Source organism: Pelodiscus sinensis, chromosome 6, assembly GCF_049634645.1.
Source record: "Pelodiscus sinensis isolate JC-2024 chromosome 6, ASM4963464v1, whole genome shotgun sequence".
In the NCBI taxonomy this organism is placed as follows: Eukaryota; Metazoa; Chordata; order Testudines; family Trionychidae; genus Pelodiscus; species Pelodiscus sinensis.
Window position 1 is genome coordinate 42,875,411 of NC_134716.1, and position 23,057 is coordinate 42,898,467.

Here is a 23,057-nt window from a genome sequence, read left to right on the forward strand (position 1 = left end):
CGCTATTTTGAAATTAAATTGAAATAGCAGAGGGCTTATTTCAAAATTGGTAAACTTCATTCCACAAGTAATAGCACCAATTTTGAAATTTCTATTTCGAAATAAGCATTGTGTAGACTCTTATTTCAAAACAGAGGGCCTCCGGCCCATCCCAGGGTGCCCTGGTGGCCATTCTGGGCACAACCAAGAAAACTCCTCTCTCTCCCCGCATCCCCAGAGCCCTTAAAGGGGTAGAGTCTGGCCACAGTGCCTGTGCCAGCTCCAAGCCTGCCAGCCCAGAGCCAGCAGTCACTGTACCTGACCCAGTGGCTCCAGAATGAGCCAGGCAGCCAGTGTCAGCCAGCCCTCCACCGCTCCCCAGGACCAGTCTGCCAGCTCCCAGGGACCTGCCAGGGGCCAGAAAAGGCGGGCGCCTGCCTAATCCAGTGCAGAGATCAGGGACCTAATTCAGGTTTGTGGGGATGCCTCCAACGTCCATGATCTCCGAACTAAGCAGAGTAACGCAACTGTCTATGGCAGGATAGCAGCCAGCCTGATCACCGAAGGCCACATGCGAACCTAGGAGCAGGTTCGCATGAAAATAAAGGAGTTGCGGCAGGCATATGCCAAGGCCACATGGGGCAGATCCCAACCAGGGGCAGACCCAGACCCCTGCTCCTATTTTGATGCTGTGGACCACATCTGAGTCTGTGCCTCTCAGGTGGTCATTGACACTGGGGCAGAGCTTGCTGTCTCCTGCTGCTCCAGCCCCTGCTGCCTCCCCAGTTACTGTTCCTCCTCCCACTCCTCCTCCCTCTCCTGCTTCTTCCTCCCCATTCTCCCCATGCCCCCAGGGACACTGAGGCCCCCACACCCATGGTGCTGGGAGACAGTTGGGCCAGCAAGACCCCAACCCTAAGCCCTAAGCTTCTCCTCCCCTCGCTTCCCCCTGCCAGCTCCCTCCTCCCAGGTTTTCTCCTCCCCTCTCCTAGCCTCCCTCCTCCCGTCTCCCATTTTCTTTCCCCAGTCTCACCTCAGTTTCATTTCCCCACCTACCACCCCAGTTTTGTTCAATAAAGGGGCTTTGTTACAATGAACACGTGTCTTTTATTGTACAGCAGGAAGGGGAGTTAGGGAGGGATAACTGGAAGGACGTGAGGGAGGAATGAGGCACAAGCCCTCAGTGGGGCAGGCACACCAGGGAGACTGTTACTGCCTGTAGAACGTCGTGCCAGGCTTGCAGCAACATGTCCAGGAGAAGCACCAGAGTGCCCGGGGCGGCTCTGGCTCCATGCTTCAGAGTGCTGTGGTTTCCTGAATGAAGGCATCCAGAGCACGCAGAGAAAAAAATGCTTTGCTGTCCCTTGCAAGATAGGCAAGCAAGCAGGGAAACCTTAGAACCGGCTGTCCAGAGGGGAGTCCCTTTAAGCACAGGTCTCAGATACCTTGTGTGGCTGCTGCCTGAGGCTAACTCCTGACCTGATGCCCTGCTGGTTCCGGCCGGCCTTAAATGCGATTCAGTATCCTGTCAGTATGGACACGCTATTTCAAAATAGCAAAACGCTATTCTTAAAGGAGTTCTTTAATTTCTTTATTTTTTTTGCTTAATAACTCTTGGGGTCTTTTTAGTTTTGTTTTTGCTCAACAACTTTGGTCTCCCCCCATTTTTTTTCCAACAATTTTTTCCCTGGTGGGTTTTTTGGGGGGGGGGGGGAAGGAGGGGAGGCTAGGGTATTCAGTATTTTTGGTTATGCCATATGGCAACCCTAGTTGGGGCAATGCCACATCCCAATTTCTACCTGGAGTTCTGAGACAGTGATGGGCATGTTTGGCAGTAAGCCCCTTCCTAATTCTGTTCTCTTGTTTAAAAAATTCATAATTATTCATGTGTTTCCCAGGCATTTCAGCTGTCATTTCTGCTAAGGGTCCACTGAATTGTGATCTCAGCTCCATCATGTACTGGCCTTTGGGGATGTTGTACCCAAGACAGGCCTTCTTTATATATATTTTAGAATGCATCTGTCTTCTGTCTGTGTGTCTGTCTGAAAGTCCTTTTGTCCAAGAATGCCTCCTATACAGTAAGAACTAGGGCCATGAAATTTGGTATGCATGTTCCTCTTCTCCTAACTTCAAGCGAGGTCAGGGTTTGGTTGTGCAAAGACAGTTTTCTATAACAAGCAAAGGGAGGGGCTTCTGTTCCCAGGGATATGATTAGAGAGTGGCCACTGAGAGCAGAGTGCCTGCAGGGGAGATCTATCCTGCAAAGTGTCCACCAGGGGCAGCCCTACCACCAATGGAGTGGCCAGCAGGACTGGGGTTCTGCCATCATGCCTTCCAGCACACCAGTAAGTAGCCCTCTTTGTTCCAAATCCTTCCCCCACTCCTGGCTCTTGGCTGCAGTGCTGGAGGAGAGGGAAGAACATGCCCCTGGCAGCTAGAGGGGTGGCCTGTGGGTGAAGAATAGGCCCTGTGCAGGCTGGAAGGTAGTCTGAAGTGGGAGGAGGAAAACATGCCCCTAGCCCCCAGCCTCCTGTTCTGCCCCCCTGCCCTGAAGGACCTGGGTAATGCTGGGTAAGTCTGCTAGCATATTATAAAGAAGGTAAAGGACTTGCTCAATCTTTAAGGTGATTGATACAGAGTTGAAGATGCATGCAAAGCTAGATTTGATTATAAGAAGAAGTAAAATAAATTAACAGCAATTGGCACTCATTATTACTAGACAGATAGGTTAACAGTTTCTTTAGACATCTACTGCCTTAGACATCTGCAGTTTAATGGCTCTTAGTGATGTAATCAGAGAATGGTGGCTAGAGCTCTTGTATGATACATCAGTAAATTCAGATGCACACAGCCACTTTTCTTTCAAAGTGCCATTAATCTTATTTTCCACCAACATAATAAATGAGACTGTGCCCCAAATAGAATCTTCATTTTTATATATTTTCTTTTTTTACTTTGAAACAAATCTTCCTAAAAGAGGGAAAAAATGACTACATGGCGAGGAATTTAATACTCCAAAACACTTTGTTTACAATTTCTTGAACTCTTAAGCATTTCTGCTATGGAGAGTATATTGTTCTAGCTTTAGTCTTTATAATACTGTTCTGTTTAATATTGCATGATCTGTGGGTTGCCATAAAGTTGTTACAAATTGGAAGGCTAACATAACATGAAATGAGGCACCTCTCCTGAATGTTGCTTTTGTTCTGTATTTAACAAATTAGTATGTTGACATTTGTCACTGATGGATTTCATTATTTGCTGAAAGGGTTTTAGAAGGTTTGACACCATGAATGGTTTGTCCTACAGACTTTTGAGAATTGATAAAGACGTCTTTGTTCTTTGTGCAAAAAGCACAACAGATATCTTATTGACTGACACACACACAAAAAAGAGGGCTTGTATATCTGCTGCACAAAATAAGAAAATAATTTTGGGGCCATTATTTATTCTTCTAGATTGTTCTCTCTTTTTTGTTGTACTTCATTAATCAAAATAATAAGTAGTAGTGGATGCTTATTCAGTAAATTGAAAGCATTTATTTTTCACCATGTGCAAGTCACATATTGTTTATAGAAGTTGATAAAAATAAGAAAAACAAACAATGCATGTTACTAGGATTGGTTTGTTACAAAATAGGCTCTGGAAATAGAGCTCTAAGATAAGAAATATAATGTTTTGAAATCTGTAGTTATATGCAAAGTATAAAGTATAACAGAATTAGTATATACTGAATGGTGTACTGGATGCCAAAATGGATTCAGACAGAATTGAAATCAGGATTTTTGTTATTTTCTTTGTGGAAAAAGAAGGCTAAACAGCAGATTCTTAGGCCCTGAGTCTTGAAACACTGTCTTTTCTAATATTTTAAATAAAACAATGTAAAGCCATGTTTTCCTTTTTATTGTTGGATGACTTCTTGGATGACTCAATATATTTTAGAGCTCTTTCATTCCTCCATTGAGAAGATGATGATAGGACAATGAGGGCTTTTCTTTCAAACTCTTAGTATTAACAATAACAAATAATTTGAAACAGAATAAAAATTACTTCCTCTTTCAAGCAAGTGTCACTTCCTTCCTTCTTATGATATAATAATCCTCAACTGCTCCAGTTAACTACAGGTTCTTTATGGATAAAAAACAAGTAGAATCCTTTCGTGGTGTATTGGTGGGGAGTGGAGGCAGGGAAGCTTTGAGACTTTTTCTTCTGTATCATAAAGCAAAGAATGACACAAGTTCCATTTTGCTTGTGCAAATCACATTTGAGGACCCTTAGAAAACCAGGTCTTCTTGAATAAATTTTCACTGAATAGGAAGAAGCAGATACATTTTGCCCCTGTTGTCTGGCTATTTATCTTTCTAAATTATTCGCACTTTGCTTCCCAGTTCTGTTAATATTTGTCAGAAGCTCCACAATGTAACCAGGAAATCCAGGGCTTCCAGGAACAGCCAGGCTGGAAAGCTACAAATAATGAAGTCAATGATCAGCTATCATCTATCAGTGACAAGTATCAGCATTCAGACTGGAAATGAGAAACACCATTAGAGACTATTCATCATAGTTATCATTTTAGCAAGAGTTCAAATAATAGTTTGAAGATTTTGTGAAGGGACAAGTGCAGCTTGTGTATTTCCAATATAAAACATAAGGTTTCTAGTTTGTGCAGAGCTTCTGCATATCTGTTCATCTAGTCTGGGGTATATGCTTGCAGCTGAAGTACATACATACTCTTAAGAAGTGATATTGATCTTAAAGTAAATGTTAATTTAGTATGATTAAGTTTACAAGTTATGTAAATGAATGAGAAATGGTTAGTTTTGCATCTTGAATGTTTTTTACCACAATAATGTGTAGAATACTGTAGGAATCTATACCTTTTTTTGGTTTGGAAATAATAGTAACTTAATAGTCAGCAATTTATTAATAGTCAGCAGTATTTATGATGGGGCATCTGCCCTACGTTGGCCCTTTAAGGCTAAAACACAGCCCTGGGAGAGGATAAGAGCAAAGCTCACAAGTGAGGCTGATATTTCCATTTAGGGTCCAGCTGTGGGCTGTATAAATAAGGGCTCCAGGAAGGAGGATGAGAGAGACTCTTGCTGGGGAGCAGTAAGGACCTAACTGCCAGGGTAGCTGGGGGTTTCGTGAGACAGAGCAGTGCTGGTGAAAAGGCAGGCAGAGCTGGGGAACCCTGGCCTGACTTCACTCTCAGGGTACAGGGCCTGAAGCAAGGCCTGAAAGTACCTGGGCTGCAGCGGGAGAGCCGGGATAGGAAAAGGCAGTAGGTCCGCGTCCTTTTGCTAATGATGAGTGGCAGGGACTAGACGAAGATTGGCAGTGGGTCACTGCAGCAAGGTGGGAAAAGGGGTTCCCTGGGAGGGAAGGACCCCTGAATGCAAAGACTGATAAACACCTCCCACCCCCCCAGAAAGGGACTGAGAGACACTGGTGTGGGCACTGTTGGAGGGCAGTATCTGAAGGTCTGGAGGCGATACCAGAGCGTAGAGTGAGGACACGGAGAGACACCAGCCAGAGGGAGGTGCCGTATGGGCTGACGTGCTAATTCCCAGCAGAAGGCGGTGGTGAGTCCACCCCATGACAGTATGGCAAGCATTCCACGTGAAATTTGGGAGAAAGCTGTATCCTCCAGAGAATGGACCTAGTTCTGCTCTTAGGTGTGTGTTTACAACTCCCATTGAAGTAAGTGGGAATATTATATATTCAACTTAGGGAAAAATTTGCCTTTGCACCTAAAATGAGCACTTCTGCCTCTAGAGACTCTTTAGTGTGACTTCTTGTGTTAGCAGAGCAGAGTTGTTTCAAATTCAATCATACTCTGCATTCCCCGTAAACAAAGAAAAACGACAACAAAATATTACATACAGGCAGTCCCCGGGTTACGTACAAGATAGGGACTGTAGGTTTGTTCTTAAGTTGAATTTGTATGTAAGTCGGAACTGGTACATATTGTAGGGGAAACTCTAGCCAAACATTTCTCCAGAGCTCAGTTTTATTCTCCCACACCTCACTTCCCTCAGTCTTTTATTCTCAAGCTGAGGTGTCTGCTGAGAAAAGCCGCTCTGCGTCTCCCTGGTCTGCTGGAGGGGGGCGCTTGCTTCGCGTCTCCCTGGTCTGCTGGGGGGAAGCAGCTAGTGCAGGGTTGCCTCTCCCCGTTTGTAAGTAGGGATCTGATGTAAGTCGGATCCATGTAACCCGGGGACTGCCTGTAGATGTGGTGGAACTGAGATGATATTGTCAGAGAAATCTTAACTTTAGGAATATTCTGACATTTTAGTGCTTAATTTCTCAGACTTATCATTTCAGTACATGATAGATTTTGCATTCCATTTTCCTGTTCGTTTCTTTAAGAAAAAAAATTGAGCACTTGTAAGTTCCTTGATTGGAAGCATTTGGCTCATGGTAAAATGCAGTGGTATTTTCTACTGTAAATACCCAGCACAGGAACATTAATGACATTGATTCAAAATCAGTTCTTTTCAGATTTTGCAAAATGGGTGGTCCTCACTGAGGAATAGTTGCATGATGAGTGTGAAACTTAAAAGTTGTTCATTTTTAGTAATTTGTATGAGCAAAGTGTAGAAAGATTATTTAACAATGAGATGAGGGTATTTATTTATTGTCAGAATTCCAAAAAATCCCACAAGGATGTTTTCCTTCTACTTCCCAAAAATAATTTCAGTGACATGACCCTGTCCTTCCCCTGCATTCTTCCAGACTAAGTATCAAAGGCACGGAAAGGGACTGGCATAGCTATATAGTTCCATATGCTTAGTCCTCCAGAGAGGCTACATCTGTCCCTATAGTTTCTCTGTGACAAGTGTTTGAAGGAACAGGCCTGCTGACATGGGGGGGAAAGGAGGGAGCAGTTACCCTGAGGGAGATGCAATTCAAAGGAGCTAGGGCTCTTGACCTTTGCCACTGCTACTGAGGCAGTGGCCAGAGTCCTGAGCCTTTTATATTGCCACTGAAGCACTGCGCCCCATGATCTGTGTGACTCTGAGAGCGGCAGTGGTGCATTCTAGGCAGTGTGGAGAACTGGCTGTCCCTAGCTCTGCCCTTTTGGCAGTGACCAGAGCCATGGGCCCTTTATATTGCCTCTGAAGCACCAGACTGCATGATCTATGTGGCTCTGAAGGCTGGGGATGGTGATGGTGCACAGTTGTTTGTTCACAGTCAGCACCCGGAATAACAAGGACCAAGCTGAACCAGAAACCTAAAATATGGTGTCCTCTCATTGTGTTCTTAACTTGACTCATGCTTTGAATAAGAGCATTTCCAAAGATATGGTTTAGTACCATGTTGGATGTTATTGAATGGTCTTTGACAAAATAACATCAATAGTAAGTTATAACGTATTATAATTATAATACAACTTACAGAAAACTTTTGTTTTGGTTCCAGCAATATGTGGGAGAAACAGCTTTTGAAAGAAATTAGTAGCTGTATTATGGGTCTGAGGATGTTGTTCTCCTCTAAAGTGCATGAGATCAGGGCTTAAGCGTGACCTGAGAAAAACACTCTTCTGTGTGAAAGAATTTTGAAAGTTCCAGTCTTGCTATTGTACATTGTCCTGACAGTAATAAAAGCCAGAAAGGAGGGCGGAGCATCAAAACTGACTGCATATTTAAGAAAAGGAAGAAAGGAAAATGTTACATTTCTGGTAAGACAGGTGCGTGATTTAAATGCCCTAAGATTTTGCTGGTCCACTAGATGTTTATGTATAGTTTACTTGGTTATTTAATGACAACTCTTGTTTTAGCAACTATAACAGTATTTTTTTACACTTACAGTCTCTTTAGATAAAGGACCCTATTTTTCAAATATTGACACCTTATCTAAAAGATTCAGATGTGGATGTGACATTAAGTTGCATATGTTCTGTATATTAGATTCATAGAGATCATTATAAATGATGCAACAGGGTTTCATGGTACACTGTAAGAAGGAAAAATACATGTCTTGGATGTTTTGTTGTTTTTCTTTGGTTGTGGTTTGTTTTTGGCTAGGCTAAAAGTCTAATTTTTAAAAGCTTAGGCCTAAATTTTCAAAGCTTTGGGTGGCTTTTTAATCATGTTGGCTTCCTTTATCTTTAAAGTGAATCAGGTGGCTGAAATCATAGGCAGAATTTTGCACATATGTCCCTTCTGAAGTGCACTGTGTTAGTTTTTCATTTGTGTCAGACAAAAAGGAGTATTACTTGAAACAAGGGGTGTTAAGTTCGGGGGGCTAGCTTGATTATGTGGGGTATTTTGGTTCTCTTTTGTGTAACTAGTGTATTGCTTTTCTGGGAACACATAAAATTATTTTATTTTATCAAATGAGAATTTGATAAAATAGCACATTTCAGCTAAGGCTAATCTGATTAGTCTTTCTGTGGTCATTAGGAGAGCTGTCCTGGCATATGAAAATTATATTTTGTCAGGTCTCATAAATGTTTCCAATATGATGTAGTTTATTACTGTTAATTGGGGGTTCCTGAGTTACCCCCACTCCTGAAGAAAAATTGCAGAATTCTCTGTTTTGACGAATCATACCCATGGTTGATTTATTTGTAAAACCAAAGACATTTTACAAGGAGTTGAGTCAGTTCATTGAGTATCCAAGGAAAATAGAAAATCTGGCTGTTAGTGAAAGTAAGTAACAAGAAACAGGTTGAATTTGATATAAATTAAATTGATTTAAATCATGATTTAAATCACTAATCAGGAAGAGTCGATTTAATCATGGTTTTCTACATAAAAGTTCATTGTTGTTGGTTGTGATAACCATAATACATATTCTTCACAACTCAGAGATGGATGTAGGTGTGATTTTAGAAGGTATACAGTATACATTTGAAACAGTGATTTATTTGGAAAACTTTTCAGATTAGTTCTACAGCTATATCAAAAAATGATGATTGTTTTTTCATTTTTTTATTTCATTTACCGAGGGAGGTATATTTATGAAGTCATTGGGAGGTGAACTATTTATATTTAACAAGTTAATCATTAAAATTTGGAGGATTTCCTTGCCATGCTGTATTTGGAGGAGAACATCACTAGACAAATTGTTTTATTTAACTAAAACAATAACTTTATGGATTCTGGATTTTTTTCTTCAACAGCAAACATAATATTTTAACAAAACCAGCATATGAATTTTTGGATTTACTTAAACGTTGAAGTTTTTTTAAAATCAGGGTTGTTTTTGTTAAAATTGTTTTTAGCTAAAAGAGTTAAATGAAATATTGTTATAAAACAAAAATTAAATCAACTATGTCAGCCAAGTCAACATGAGAAACTTAAAATGTTGGCTTCTGAAAGTCTCCTAAGCAAAGTAAGCAGTCCTGGGATTAGAGAGAAGAACCTCTCAGGGGTCAGTAACTGCTTAAAACAGAGGTGGGGAACCTTTTTTGGGTCAGGGGCCTTTCACTCACAGAAAAATAAGTCAGAGACTGCACATAAGCAAGTGAGAAACTCTTGACGAAGAAGGAAGAAGATACTTCTCACATTTCTCTTGTGCACCCAAACCTAGTGGGGCCCATGCTAGTAGATTTTGTGTGTTCCAGCCCTGTGGGTGGGTGTCAGGGGGTTGGAACACCAGTGTGAGCTACCCAACACGGGAGGATCTTAAGCCTCGGGGGCTGGATCCAGACAAGCCAGGGGTCGGATCCGTCGGGCCTGAGGTTCCTCACTTCTGGCTTAAAAGATAGGAAACAAATAGTAGAAATAAATGGTCATTTCTAACAGTGGAGAGGGGTAAATAGTAGGCTTCCCCAAGGATCTGTACTGTGACCAGTGATGTTCAGTATATTCATAAATTATCTGGAAAAGGGGGAGGAACAGTGTGGTAGAAAAGTTTGCAGATAATACAAAATCACTTAAGATAGTTTAGTCCAAAAGCAGACAGCAAAGAGTTATAAAGGGATTTCCCTGAACTTGGTGACTGGACAACAGAATGACAGATGAAGTTCAATATTGGTAAATGCCAGGATGGTTGATTTAAGACCAGGTGATTTAAATCATTGATTTAAATCACAAAAAAAAAGAATAATTGATTTAAATCAAGTTTCTCACTGATACTTCATCACATATTTCTTCAAACAATGTTGCAAATCTGTTCACTAAAACATCTTAATTTACAGCTCACTCAGTACAGCATTTATGAGTTATGCTGAAATAAAATAGGGCATAGACATATGGAATCACCATAATGGTCTCCTAGTCATTGTGTTCCAGAAATAAGAGCCATGTATTATATAATATAAAATAAGAAAATGACACTCAGTGGGAACTGGCAACTCTAGATTTCTCTTATTGCAGCTTTCTGTACCATATACTTGGGTGTTAGATTCTAAACCTATTTACCTAATCAAACAAGCTATAAGGATTAGCTAACTTAAAAAAGGATTAAATTTTTTTCCTACCAACATCCAGCAGAACAAACAGCTGGTCAATTTACTTGTTAAACAACACTTACACTAAAAGGCATAGAGAGTCTTGAAGAATGATGCATTGCAAAGTTGATTCACATTTTTCTTCAGACGTATCCACATCTTCACCCATGTCATTTTCTCCAAATAAGCAGTGTTCCTCATGATGTTGTCAGCTGACGGTCAGGGCAGTGTGTGTGTGTATGTTTCCGAGAAAAGGTTTAACGTCCATGTCTTTACTGCTAGGACCTGGGTCCCATCGCAGAGGGTGGCCAGCAGGCCAACAGACGCCCCGTTATATAGGAAGAGCTTATTACACCTTAGATTTTAGCTGCTAGAACACAGGGGTTCCTTCGCAGAGGGCAGCCTTGGGGAAAGGCTGAAAGGTGCCCCAGTGGATTGTGCCACCTGGGTGTGACACAAATCCAAACGCCCAAGCTCTCCCTATATCTGTCCCTTTATGACCGGCTGAAGTTCTTTTAAATTGTGCTTGGTTCTGTTACAGCAACTGAAGGAGTCAGGTTAAAGCTTAAACAGTTAGTTACAGGTTTATTTGAGGAAGCTTATAAATCATATGGTTGCAATGGCTATTGTTCTGTTTCTTTACTAGCAAAATATAGATCTTAAAAATGGTTACAAAGAAGATAAAGATAGAAAAATAGAAATAATGTTACCAAGTAACAGCTTACTCTTTCTATGTGTACACTTAAGACAGAGGACCACATACAGGTACAATTTTTACCCCCTTCTGTGCCTCTCGACTCCAGCATGTCAGGCCAGGGCCGGTCCCTCAATTCCTAGGAAAGACGAAAATACGAGGTGGGCGTCCCCATAGAACCTCGGGAGGTCACACACCTAACCCGACCAGCAGGTAGAGGGTAGAATGACACTCAAAGTGAGTGTGTGCTGGGCCCATCTTATATACCCATGGGGTCACGTATTTCTCTTTCTTGTCTGTAATGCCAATTGATGCTGGTCTGTCTGCTGTGAGACCAGTTCTTACAAGGGAGTTGTGAACTTAATTTACACTTGTAAGAGAGAATTGAGATGATTAAATTTGAAGTACTGGACATTCTTTTCTCAGTGGGAAATTCCTCTTCCAGGGACTGTGTGTGTTCGAATCAACATAGGTGCCAGCCTGACACTTCTTGCAGCCTCGAGCTTAGCTTATTTCCTTAATCCTTACTCAGAGTCAGAAACTTGCATATCCTGGCAAAGCAGATCAAAGCTTAATGGCTATGCTGATCTTCTTATTGTTCCTTCTCTGCTCTGTATACAGACATCTCAGAGGGCAAGCAAGATTGTTTGAGATGGGGGGGGGGAACTGCCTGGCTACAGATGTTTCATGCTTGCAGCTATGACCTGCATCATCATCTTATGCTGCTTACGCTTGACATGTTTTCCTTTTTTTTACCCAGAATTTCTTCAAAATATTCCCAGTTAGGGTCTCTTTTACACCCAGACCCCATGACATTTTTTCTATGGCCGAAATGTAGGGAACTATAGGAAGCTGTATAATATCTTCCCTTTTTCTTTCCAGCCCACTCCACTGTTAGGCTACATCTACACTGCAACGCTTCAGGATACCAGAGTATTTTGAAATATAATGGGCTCGCTATTCCAATGTCCCTGTAAACCTCCTTCCATAAGGCAGTGGTCTCCAACCTTTTTAACCACAAGATCAGTTTTTCAATTTAAGTGCAATGTAATTCCTCAAACCCAAATACCCTTGCCCGGCTGCCTTCTTTCCCTTTCTCTGAGGCCCTGCTTCTGCTCTACCCCTTCTCCAAGACCTCATCCTGCTCACTTCATCCACCTTCCTCCCCGAACGTCATTCGCTTTCACCAGGCTGGGGTAGAGGGTTGGGGAGCAGGCTCTGGTCTTGAGCCAAGGGTTTTGGAGTGTGGAAGGGGCTCTGGGCTTAGCCCAGGTCGGGAAATTGGGGTCCTGGAGAGGATTCAGGGTACAAGCTCTAGGAAAGAGTTTGGGTGCAGGGGGACTCATGTCTGGGGAGGCGGGAATTCAGGACTGGGTCAGGGGTTCAGGATGCAGGCTCTGGCTGGGCACCACTTAACTGAGATGACTTCTGGATGGTGGACCTGTAGGGTTAAGGCAGGCTTACTCCTACCCTGGCCCAGCACCACTCCTGAAAGAGCTGGCATGTATAGCAATGGCTCCATGGTGCGATGTGCTGCCCCTCATCTATAGGCACTGAGCTCACAGCTTCTACTGGCCACGGTTCCCCATTACTGATCAATGGGAACTGCAGAAGTGGTGTCTGCAGGCAAGGACACCACTGCTCTGCCTTTCTCAGGGGCTGCAGGGACATGCCAGCCACTTCCAGGCGCAGCAATTACCATGGGAATAGTTACTCCAGCCACGACAGGTTAGGTGTTTTAGAACTCACTACTGAAAGAATTAAGCATGAGAGAGAAATGAAAATGATGACATGCACAGACCAGTCACAAACCAAAATTAATACACGTTGCAAGCAGTAAAAGAAGTAACAACAACCCACATATGTGTTGGGTCGGTAGATGAGAGTGAAGGACAGTGTGTGTTTGTGAGAATGAGAGAAGCACATGCAGCGTATGAGAGTGACAGAGATTTGCATTGCCAAGCTCCCTCCAGCCCCTGCTCTCTGTGTGGAGACAGGTACAGGAGTGTGGGGAGGAGGGACACCCTAGCATCAGCGTCCCCCCTTCTCCCTCCTATACCCTGCACAGCAAGGAGGGGCAGCTCCAAGGCAGAGGGCAGGAGCAGCATGACAGTGGGTGGAGGACAACTGAAGTGCCAGCACTTGATAGCTTCCTGGCAAAACCAGTCAGGATCACCTGACAGAGGCTCCAAGATCTACTGGTAGATCCCAATCTACTGGTTGGTGACCACTGCCATAGGAGTAAGGGATGTTTCAGAACAGTGGGTTATTTCGAAATTTGGCGCTGTGTATACAGCTATTTCGAAATAAGATCTAAATAAGATACAGTACACAACTTGTCAACTTATTTTGAGCTATGATGCAGTGTGGACGTACCCTTCCTTTCTATGCTATGTCCTTTCCTGTATATTGGCTTTAGACAATCTCTTAACTAACTCTTCCATGCTTGGTCCAGAGCCATCACTGCATAAACATAAAACAAAAACAATCCTATCCAGCCTGTGTCTGTCTTAGCGCATGTTAGTCTGCTGAGAAATGGAAATTGAGAGCCCAAAACTTTCAAAAGCAGGAGCTGGTTGTTAGACTGGACAGAATAAGCCATTAATTCATTTTTATGAGACTGTAAGTATAAGTGTAACACATTTGTGATAAGATTTAATTGTAATGGTTATTTTTAAATTATAAATTTATTATTTTATTGATTTTAAAAATAGAAAATATCCAATTTTTCAAATTGTTTTTTTATTTTTATACACCCTTAGAAGTACAAAGTAATGAATATTGGAAGACATAATGCTAACTATGCATACAAAATAATGAGGTCTGTGTTACCTGATACTGCTCAAGAAGAGATCTTAGACCTCTTTGAAGATAATTTTTTGAAAACATGTGCAGTCAGAAAATATCAGAATGCCACTATATAAATCTCTGGTGTGTTCACACTGTATGTAGTTTTGGTTGCCCCATCTCAAAATGATATATTAGAATTGGAAAAGTTACTGAGAGAGGCAACTAAATGATGAGGAATATAAAACAGCTTCTATACAAGGAGGGATTAAAAAATCTGGCGCTATTCAGTTGAGAAAATAAATTACTAAGGGGGGATGTGGTAGAGATCTATAAACTTATGAATGGTCTGGAGAAAGTGAATAAGAAAATGTTATTTATTCCTTCACATAACACCAAGAACCAGGGTTCACCCAATGAAATCAATAGAAAACACGTTTAAAGCAAACATAAGGAAGTACTTTTTCATAGAGTTGTAGAATTTGTTGCCAAAGGATATTATGAAGGCCAAAAATACAACTGGTTAAAAAATGGATAAATTCCTGGAGCATAGAACCATCATGTGTCCCTAAACTTTTTGACTGCCAGAAGCTGGGACTTTGTCCGATAAAAAAAAATCAGAAAATACCGGACACGTGCAGTGTCCGGTATTCTCTGATTTTTCCGGCTGCTCACCGGATGGAAGCCTGGCGTGAGCGGGGGGAGTGGCTGGAAGACGGAGCCACGATCGGCTCTAGGAGCCTGTGATTGCGCAGAAACCTGGACTCCCAGCCACTACCCCCGCCCCTGCCAGGCTTCTGCACAAACACAGGCTCCCAGCGCCGATGGCAGCCCCACCTACCAGGTGGGGAGTCCCAGCTGGGAGCCGAGGCCGCGATTGCCACTCTGGGCACTTCAGAAGCCTAGCGGGGCGGGGGGAGTGGCTGGGAATCTGGGCTTCTGAAGTGCCCAGAGCGGCAATCGCGACCCCACCTACCAGGTGGTGAGTCCCAGGTAGTGAGTCCCAGGTGGTAGGCAGGGCTGCGATCGCCGCTCTGGGTGCTTCAGAAGCCTAGCCGGGGCAGGGACCCCCATCCCTGCAAGGCTTCTGCACAATCACAGGCTCCCAGCGCCAATCGTGGCCCTGCCTACCAGCCTGGGAGTCCCAGCTGCGAGGCAGGATTGCGATCATTGTTCTGGGCGCCCCAGAATGGGGAGGGGCTTATTATCTCGCGTTCCTTTTTTTTGTTTGTTTTTTTGTTTGTTTTTGTACCATGTGTCTGGTATTTTTTTGGGAGACCATCTGGCAACCCTATATGGTAATCTCCATTGTTTTAATTAAAACCTTTGCCTAAATGCCTGAAAAAAAATTGTACAAGTTATTGATAGAGAAAATCTGTTTCTCTAAGTAACAGTACAGGTCAGGAATAATGTATGTCTCCTTTACTCAATACATTTCTCTGAAAGAAAAACAACTGAATTGGACACAGTTCATTGTCTGGAGGCTGACTGCCAGTACTTAAAGCATGATATTAGTTAAGACGACGTGATGGTGCTGACAAAGCTGATGCTGGAATATATCCGGTGAAGTCCAGTATGTTAGTACCAACCTTAGGAATTGGTGGCAAATATGGAGATTACACTCATTTGGGAAAGTAGTGTTCAGACAGATTGCACTTTGTGGGCTAAAATTTTGGATTGTATTTTAGAACTGTGTTTCTCAACCTTTTTTTTTTTATAAAGTACCCCCAGTACTTACAGTTTTCAGACACACATACAAAAATGTCTACTATTGCAACACATTTGTTTAAACAACTTAATTGTAGCCAGGCGGGCAATGACATTTTTGGGTGTAAAAAGCACAAAAATAATAAAGCTCTGTAAAACTTAAAACAAAAATTCAGTTTTCTCCAAATTTCAGTTGTGTTGACGTACCCCCCAGACTTCTCTTGAGTACCCCTAAGAGTGCTCGTACGACCGGTTGAGAAACACTGATTTAGAATATAGACATCATGAGGTCCTAACAACAGATACTAAACCTTGAGGTTAGTTTCAGTAAATCATGCTGATGACAAGGGAAATACATTGCTGAATACAGTTTCTTGCAAGATTATATGGTCCTAAAATGAATGTTGGAAAGCTAGAATTTCTATGAACTAAATACATGTGACTATAGTCGAAGACTGATTTCTTACTGGAAATGTTGTGGAGGCTACATGTTCAATCTTTAAAAATGCGAGATTAGATTAAACAAGCAGTTCACATTGCACTGTGGCGTGGCATCTAACAATCTGATAAACTGTAGAGGGAAACTGTGAGATGCCCTAAACTGGAGAAACAGCCACATGACAGCAAGTAAAAGAGAGGGGAGCATTTGAAGCATTTTAAAAGAAAAGGGAGACAAGATGAGCCCCAACAGCCTAAAATGAAATTCTGCTCCTACACACCTTTATTTTTCATTTGTTTAGAAAGCTCCATACTTTAATTTTGACCTGAATGTGCCTTCAGTATATTTCCTCACTCCCCTCCTCAATTTTTTCTAATAAAAGATGCGTATTTCCAAAGCGTGACCTTCCTGTTATTTATGTAACTTAGAATAGAAACTTGACACTGGGAAATTTTACCTTTATTTCCTATTTCCTGTTCCTGTTTAGTAGATACTTAAAATGTATACCCTAATCTGAGCCTGTTTATAAGGCATGAAGTTACCCTAGTTTTGTTTAGCCAAATGGTTGAAACACTTCCAACACTGTATCAGGAATGTTATTTACTCGATACAGTTATGTGGGTTTTTTTTTTTATAGAACTGTACAGGCCACAGCTAGAGGTCATTTACTTAAAAATGACCAAAGTAATACTTCTGAGTCTCAACAGGGGCTTGGTAATCAAATGGAGTGTCTCATCATATTCAGCAGCTTCTGTGCTTTCTCTCTCTCGCTCTGTTGTTGTTCCTAATAATCTGAATTGTGTTTTGCAGAGATTTGGAGAAGTGCTGTTTATTCTTGCTCTTTGTTCTCTGTGACTGGATTGCTTTACTAGTGTTTCAGCTTTTTGCGATATGTTATAATACTGTCTGATTTAAGTGAATTTAACTTGGTTTTCTGAATTACTATTATTTTATAAGAAGATGGTTATTGTGTGTTTTTTGTTATTGTTGTTAACTTAAAACACCATACTTGTAGTTAATCAGATTCAGAGATGTAGACTAATTTGAAGGAGAACTGTTGGTGTTTTATTAATTCTAATTAAAGCGAAAAATGGGCTGGAAAAGATCTTTGATTAATAGTATTTGCCTCTTGGAAATGTTATAAGGCCATGTGGCACATGTTCAGGTCAGCAGATTGCTTTTCTTTACCATTATGCTGCATCACCTCTGTGGATCTTGGAAAATGGTTGGAATATGAATTAGGTGGAGGCAGAGGATACCTGAGATTAGAAGGGAAATACTCTGTGTGAATGTTGATCCCTAAGTACAAAAAGAACCAAGCTTTTCCAGACCCATTTGTGGCACTGGCAGAACTATACCGGCTTCTTTAATCCCTTGGGGTATGTCTACACTACCCCCCTAGTTCGAACTAGGGGGGGTAATGTAGTCATACGGAGTTGCAAATGAAGCCCGGGATTTGAATTTCCCGGGCTTCATTTGCATAAAGCCGGACGGCGCCATTTTTAAATGCCGGCTAGTTCGAACCCCATGCCGCACAGGGCACGGGGTTCGAACTAGCCGGCATTTAAAAATGGCGCTGGCCGGCTTTATGCAAATGAAGCCCGGGAAATTCAAATCCCGGGCTTCATTTACAACTCCGTATGACTACATTACCCCCCCTAGTTCAAACTGGGGGGGTTGTGTAGACATACCCTAAGTAACTTTAAAGGAGTATTATGTTTTTACTTGACATTAGTGTAGACGAGGCTGTCTCAGAAAGCAGAGCATAGTTTACAGAAGCCGTAATTAGCAAAATACAATTTACGCATTTTCCTTAATGAATTATTCCATAAATAGCATGTTTCTCCAAATCCTTCCCCTATAAGATCTGACTTCCCCTTAGTGTACTGGGGTTCTGGTAGATTTATTGGAGCGTGGTCGTGTCTATGCACATTGAAAAGAACATACCTTATATCCACATTTCCCCTTTGCCTTTCCCTGCCTCCATCAATATGATAAAGGGCTTTCTGCTTCCCTCTGCATCTCATAGAGGGATTGAAGCATATGGATCTTTGACCATATCATGTTTGTTAACTTGTCTGGATTACAACAGATCAAATATGGTTTATGTGTTGTTGTGCTTTATCTTACATGCTTTTCTGTTGGCTTTGGATAGCAGCTTGTTTTCTTTTGAAACCATTTTTCCTGTATTTATTTCCTACTTTGATCATTTTACTGATAAATACCTTGTGTCTGTAGTCACACCTGCTTCTTATTTTACTATCCTAGCTTAAATGTAAATGTTTTTACTGAAATAAATCAGCTTTGCAATTTGAAAAAAGTAGAACTATGGTTTAAGTTACTTATTATAGGTAATATATGTTTGATGGTTGAATATTAAAAAAAATCTGCTGGGCAGAATTTTAGTTTGAATTTTTGCCAGACAACAATAAATTGCAACCTAATTCCTAAAAACGCCCGAGCTATAAACTGTCTGTCATGACCTAACATGCAGATAGTAATAACAGGTTGACAAGGCTAATAAAGTCTACATATTACTATAGCCATGCAATGCATGCTGTAACAGATCTGTAATGTGTTTTGTCCTTCATGTTATGCAGCCCACACATCATATTCCTGTCACAGAGTGTATTAACTGGAGGAAGCCATCTCTGTGGAACACGTCTGTGCCATGAAATTGCTCATGCTTGGTTTGGATTGGCCATAGGTGCTCGTGATTGGACTGAAGAGTGGATAAGTGAAGGATTTGCTACTTACTTGGAAGATGTATTTTGGGCAGTAGCACAACAGGTAATGAAGACATATCTCCATTCTGTTTTATAATGCAGAAATTAAGATTCTAACTGAATGCTTTAAATGTATTAAATTGAAGGAAATTACTATAAATCTATGTAGTACATTTTGAGGTTACTTCTGTTAGAATGCAGATTCCAGTAGCATCATAAATTGGTTTAAAATTCCTTACTTCCACATCTTTCCACACTGAACATGAACCTTTTCAAAGGTATGTCATTGCATATAAGAACTAAACCATATTTTCTCAATGATCATCCATTTAAGGACCTACTACTTAAAAATGCTCCATTTCTCCAGAGTATTTTTTTCTTTCCACTCATCTTTCCCATATCTGAGCACCACTGAAGTCAACAGCGCCATGTGGGTACAGCTGAAACAAAAAACAGGACTGTGTAGCACTTTAAAGACTAACAAGATGGTTTAATAGGTGATGAGCTTTCGTGGGCCAGACCCACTTCCTCAGATCAAATAGTGGAAGCAAATTGTCACAACCATATATACCAAAGGATACAATTAAAAAAATGAACACATATGAAAAGGACAAATCAAATTTCAGAACAGAAGAGGGATGGAGGGGGGGAAGAGGGAAAGGTAATTGTCTGTGAGCTAATGATATTAGAGGTGATAATTGGGGAAGCTATCTTTGTAATGGGTAAGATAATTAGCGTCTTTATTGAAATTTGAGTGTAAAGTGTCGCATTTAAGCATGAATGGGTACAGGAAGCTCTCCTTGCCCAAGAACTCTTCCAGGTTGGACTCTTTATTTCTTTTGTAAACTATCAAAATAATTACCCTTAGCAGAGTTAGATTATTGAAGAGAGAAAGAAAGATGCCCAGCTGCCTCCTCTTCCCATCCTCAAACTCTTCTGTGATCCCCATCTTTACTATCACGCCAAGTTACAAGCTTCTTCACTTGTCTCTACTTTGTTTTGAACCAGCTGGAAGCATTTGCTCTGTACAATTAGGCAAGGAATGGGCAACAAAAATCACAACTGGATGATTTTATTCCTATTAATTTACAAGGCTGTAAAAAGTATTTTTCTTTTTTAATCATTGGATAATTTTGTTGTTGTATATTAATGGGATTATAAATATATATTACATAACAATGACTGCAGCTGAAATTGAAATAGTAATGTAGTTCAAGAGAATGTCAAGCCTTACTTCTATAATGAGAAATCAGAAGCTAGTTTGTTTGTACCTAACAAATTGGCATATATTTCAGTAGCAACCATCACTGTAAATATGCGTTTGGGGCAGGAGGGGAAGACAACAAATATAATTACACCAGCATGACAGAAATAGTAGGAAAGAGGAGTGAAATCAGGACACAAAACAGCTTTCTGCTTTCAAGGCTAGGAAGAGTAAAGATGCAGCCAGAACTGATATGCCAGGCATCTGTATGTTCAGTTCATTTACTGTCAATCACTGAGGGGAAAACAACCTGCCTATCTCCCTCCTCAGGCAGAAATGTTTAACCAACTATTGATTTGATGCTCCCAGGGAAGCTCCTGTTTACTCTGTGCTGGTCATAACCCGTTGTAAAGCTTGCATTTTTCAGCAAGGGTGTGGATGTTTGTGCCGCCCTCTGCTCCTCCTACATGTTAAAGAGAAACAAAACAAGTCTTTCCATCAGAAAATTACTGACCATTGGGGAAAACAACAAACAATGAACTACGTATTTGTATACTAAGCAGCTGCCACATGACGAAGCAAGAGAGCAGCAGGAGTTGAAAGCTTTGCTGCGCTGGAGACGGCTAAGAGATGAGGTGCAGAACTCTGAAGAAGAGCTGCAAGTATTAAGGTAAAAATACTGTGGCATATTCTTTTCCTTTGCATGCGTGATCTCTCTCTGTCTCCCACCCACTGCCTCCGCTGCTTCTGTCCATCCCTCTCCAAAGGAAATACATCCAAATCATCTGATTACATCTACTGCATTTCCTTACTTCATTTTGAAGAAAAAAGATTACTCATCTTCTGCATTATGGAAATTTTAAAGACTTTAAAATATGGGTTTGTTTGATATAAAATAGGTAGCAATATTTTAAGTGTGTCTATTCAGGAAAATAGCAAGAGGCTATTTCCTGAACAAAGTTCCTTGTTTGAAGCCATAATAGTTGCTTTACATTGTGACTGAAGACAAGTACAAAGATGAGATACGGTATCTAACTTACAGGCTGAATAAACATTTAAAAATATATCTATATATCTATAGCTATATCCTTTGCTTAGTAATAACGGAATTTTTCAGGGTTTTGTCCCCTGACATCTAAGCTAGCAACAGACATGTAAAACAAGGGAGCTCTTGCCTCACTAACGATGGCACAACTCTGGATGGGTTTCTTGGGGGTTGCCCTGTTCTTTTTACCTTGGGATAACTGAAGCAGTTGTCTAACTTTTCCACAGAGCCCAGCTTTTATCACTACACCCCCATAGCCAAGAAAACAAGTTTTTTTTAGTTCCAACTCTCATTAGCCGTATGTTACCCACATATCAGCTAGATTCAGAGCATTGTAAACAACATACCTTTCCACTAGAGATTGAAATCTTTTTCCTCTTCAACACATGCAGTTCACAAGCAGAAAAAGCTGTACCTTATGAACTCACGTTGTCCCAGTCAGTGTTATGCTCCAGGCTGTGTTACCAACGTTGCATAATTGTCCTCTTTTAATAGCTTATTTGATGCTTATTGAGGACTTGTACTTCAGACTTGTAAGAGGGGTCAGACAAATTACACATTTGTAAGTATGTAGTTTGATGATAGGTACAAACACAAAAGCAACCCTTATCACTAGCTACCATACAGCTGCTACCAGCACAACTGCTGATTGCCAGTTTATATTTTTAGACTAGGAACCTGGCTTCTGGTGATAGGTGGCTTATCTGGACATTGGCTTTCCTTTGTTTTAGAGTTAAGGAATCATGTTTGCCTTGTTTGACATTAATTATACAATTGTTGCTTTTTAAAAAATAGATGGGAGCGTATGTGTGTACTATAACCAAATAATTTTTTTTGTAGGGACAAAATTCTGTCTCCCATTTGACATTGGGGAAGCATTTACTTGTCTTATATTTTGCCCTCTCCTCCACCTCCCCCCCTGGATATCCCATCTCTTTGTATCTTCCATGCTGCTTGCCTTTCACACAGTGGTATTCCCATATGAATGTGAAACAATAATTAATCATTTCTCCTCACAGATTCTGACACTATTATTTGTTACAGAGTAGGCTCCATAAAGGCAACTCATTGGTCTGGTGATCATTCCTGTCTCCTTGATTTCTGTTGCTCATTTTAACTGCTGTCAAGGACATTCTAGTGGACACAGCAGGATTTAAATGTTTGCCACTGCTTACTGTATAACCTGAAGTAGGTCTCCACTGTTTGTTTTTTATTATTTATTCTTTATTGTCTCTCTCTTCTTTAAGTATGTCTGTGTAGATCCCAGTGCAAATGTACATGTGACATGTACATGCAAGATCAGAGTCTTTGGCACATGATGTGTCCTGTGCATCCTCATGCTCCCATATGAGGACTAACAGGGTGTGATCCTGACTCCCCTCCTCCAGTTTCCTCTTGATGCCCATAGTATTGAGTTGAAATCCAGCAGTGTCTAACCTGCTGCTCCTTCACGTAAGCTGATTCTTCAGATGGATTATCATCTGCCTCACTGGTAGCCAATTGCTCCAAACCATAATGTGATGAATTTGAAGCCACTCTTACCCCCCAAAACAGAAATTCCCCCTATATTTACCCACTCGTACGTGCTCTCCCAATAAAAAAGAGATGCCCAACTCTGCCAAAGCATTTTTGCCACAGCAAAAAGGTTTGAAAAATGATAACAAGTCCCGCAGAAAGGGTTTGAACATTTTTATTTTCAACCTAGGGCAGGGTTGTGAGTTGTCTCTTCAGTGCAGCAAAAATTTAGCTCCAGTAAGAGCAATCCAAGGGACAAAGAAAAAATAAAATTGACTTTTTTTGGGAAGGAAAGCTTACTTCTCCACTTCCCTGGAACTCAGTATAAGTACAACTTTTTAGCATGGGACAGTGTCATCCTTCTTTGCCAAACTTTCACCAGATAGTAGTGAAGAGTTTCAGGCCTTAATCAACGAGGACCATTTAAGCTGCAGGCAGCCATGGTCACCTCAGACACTAGTGAGATGCCTGGCTAGAGCCATAACGATGCAGAGAGCCTTGTGGCTAATAGAATCAGGCATCCCCATGTCAGTGGAAGCTGCAATAAAAGACCTCTCCT

The 23,057-nt window shown here is 41.3% G+C and overlaps 1 protein-coding gene across 9 annotated transcripts in view; it reads left to right on the forward strand.

Moving 5' to 3' along the window:
- The window catches only part of AOPEP (aminopeptidase O (putative)), a 408,083-nt gene that overhangs the window by 153,603 nt on the left and 231,423 nt on the right, over positions 1-23,057 (forward strand). For 8 of the 9 annotated variants that reach the window (XR_001369118.3, XR_012904729.1, XM_025177850.2 and 5 more), the window contains 2 exons: positions 18,609-18,798; positions 20,499-20,608. Coding sequence is in view for 7 of the 9 variants with exons in the window: in XM_025177850.2 (XP_025033635.2) it covers positions 18,609-18,798; positions 20,499-20,608 (300 nt within the window). In the remaining 2 variants the exon portion in view is untranslated. The remainder of the gene's footprint in view (positions 1-18,608; positions 18,799-20,498; positions 20,609-23,057) is intronic. The other variant, XM_014579908.3, reaches the window with a different exon arrangement.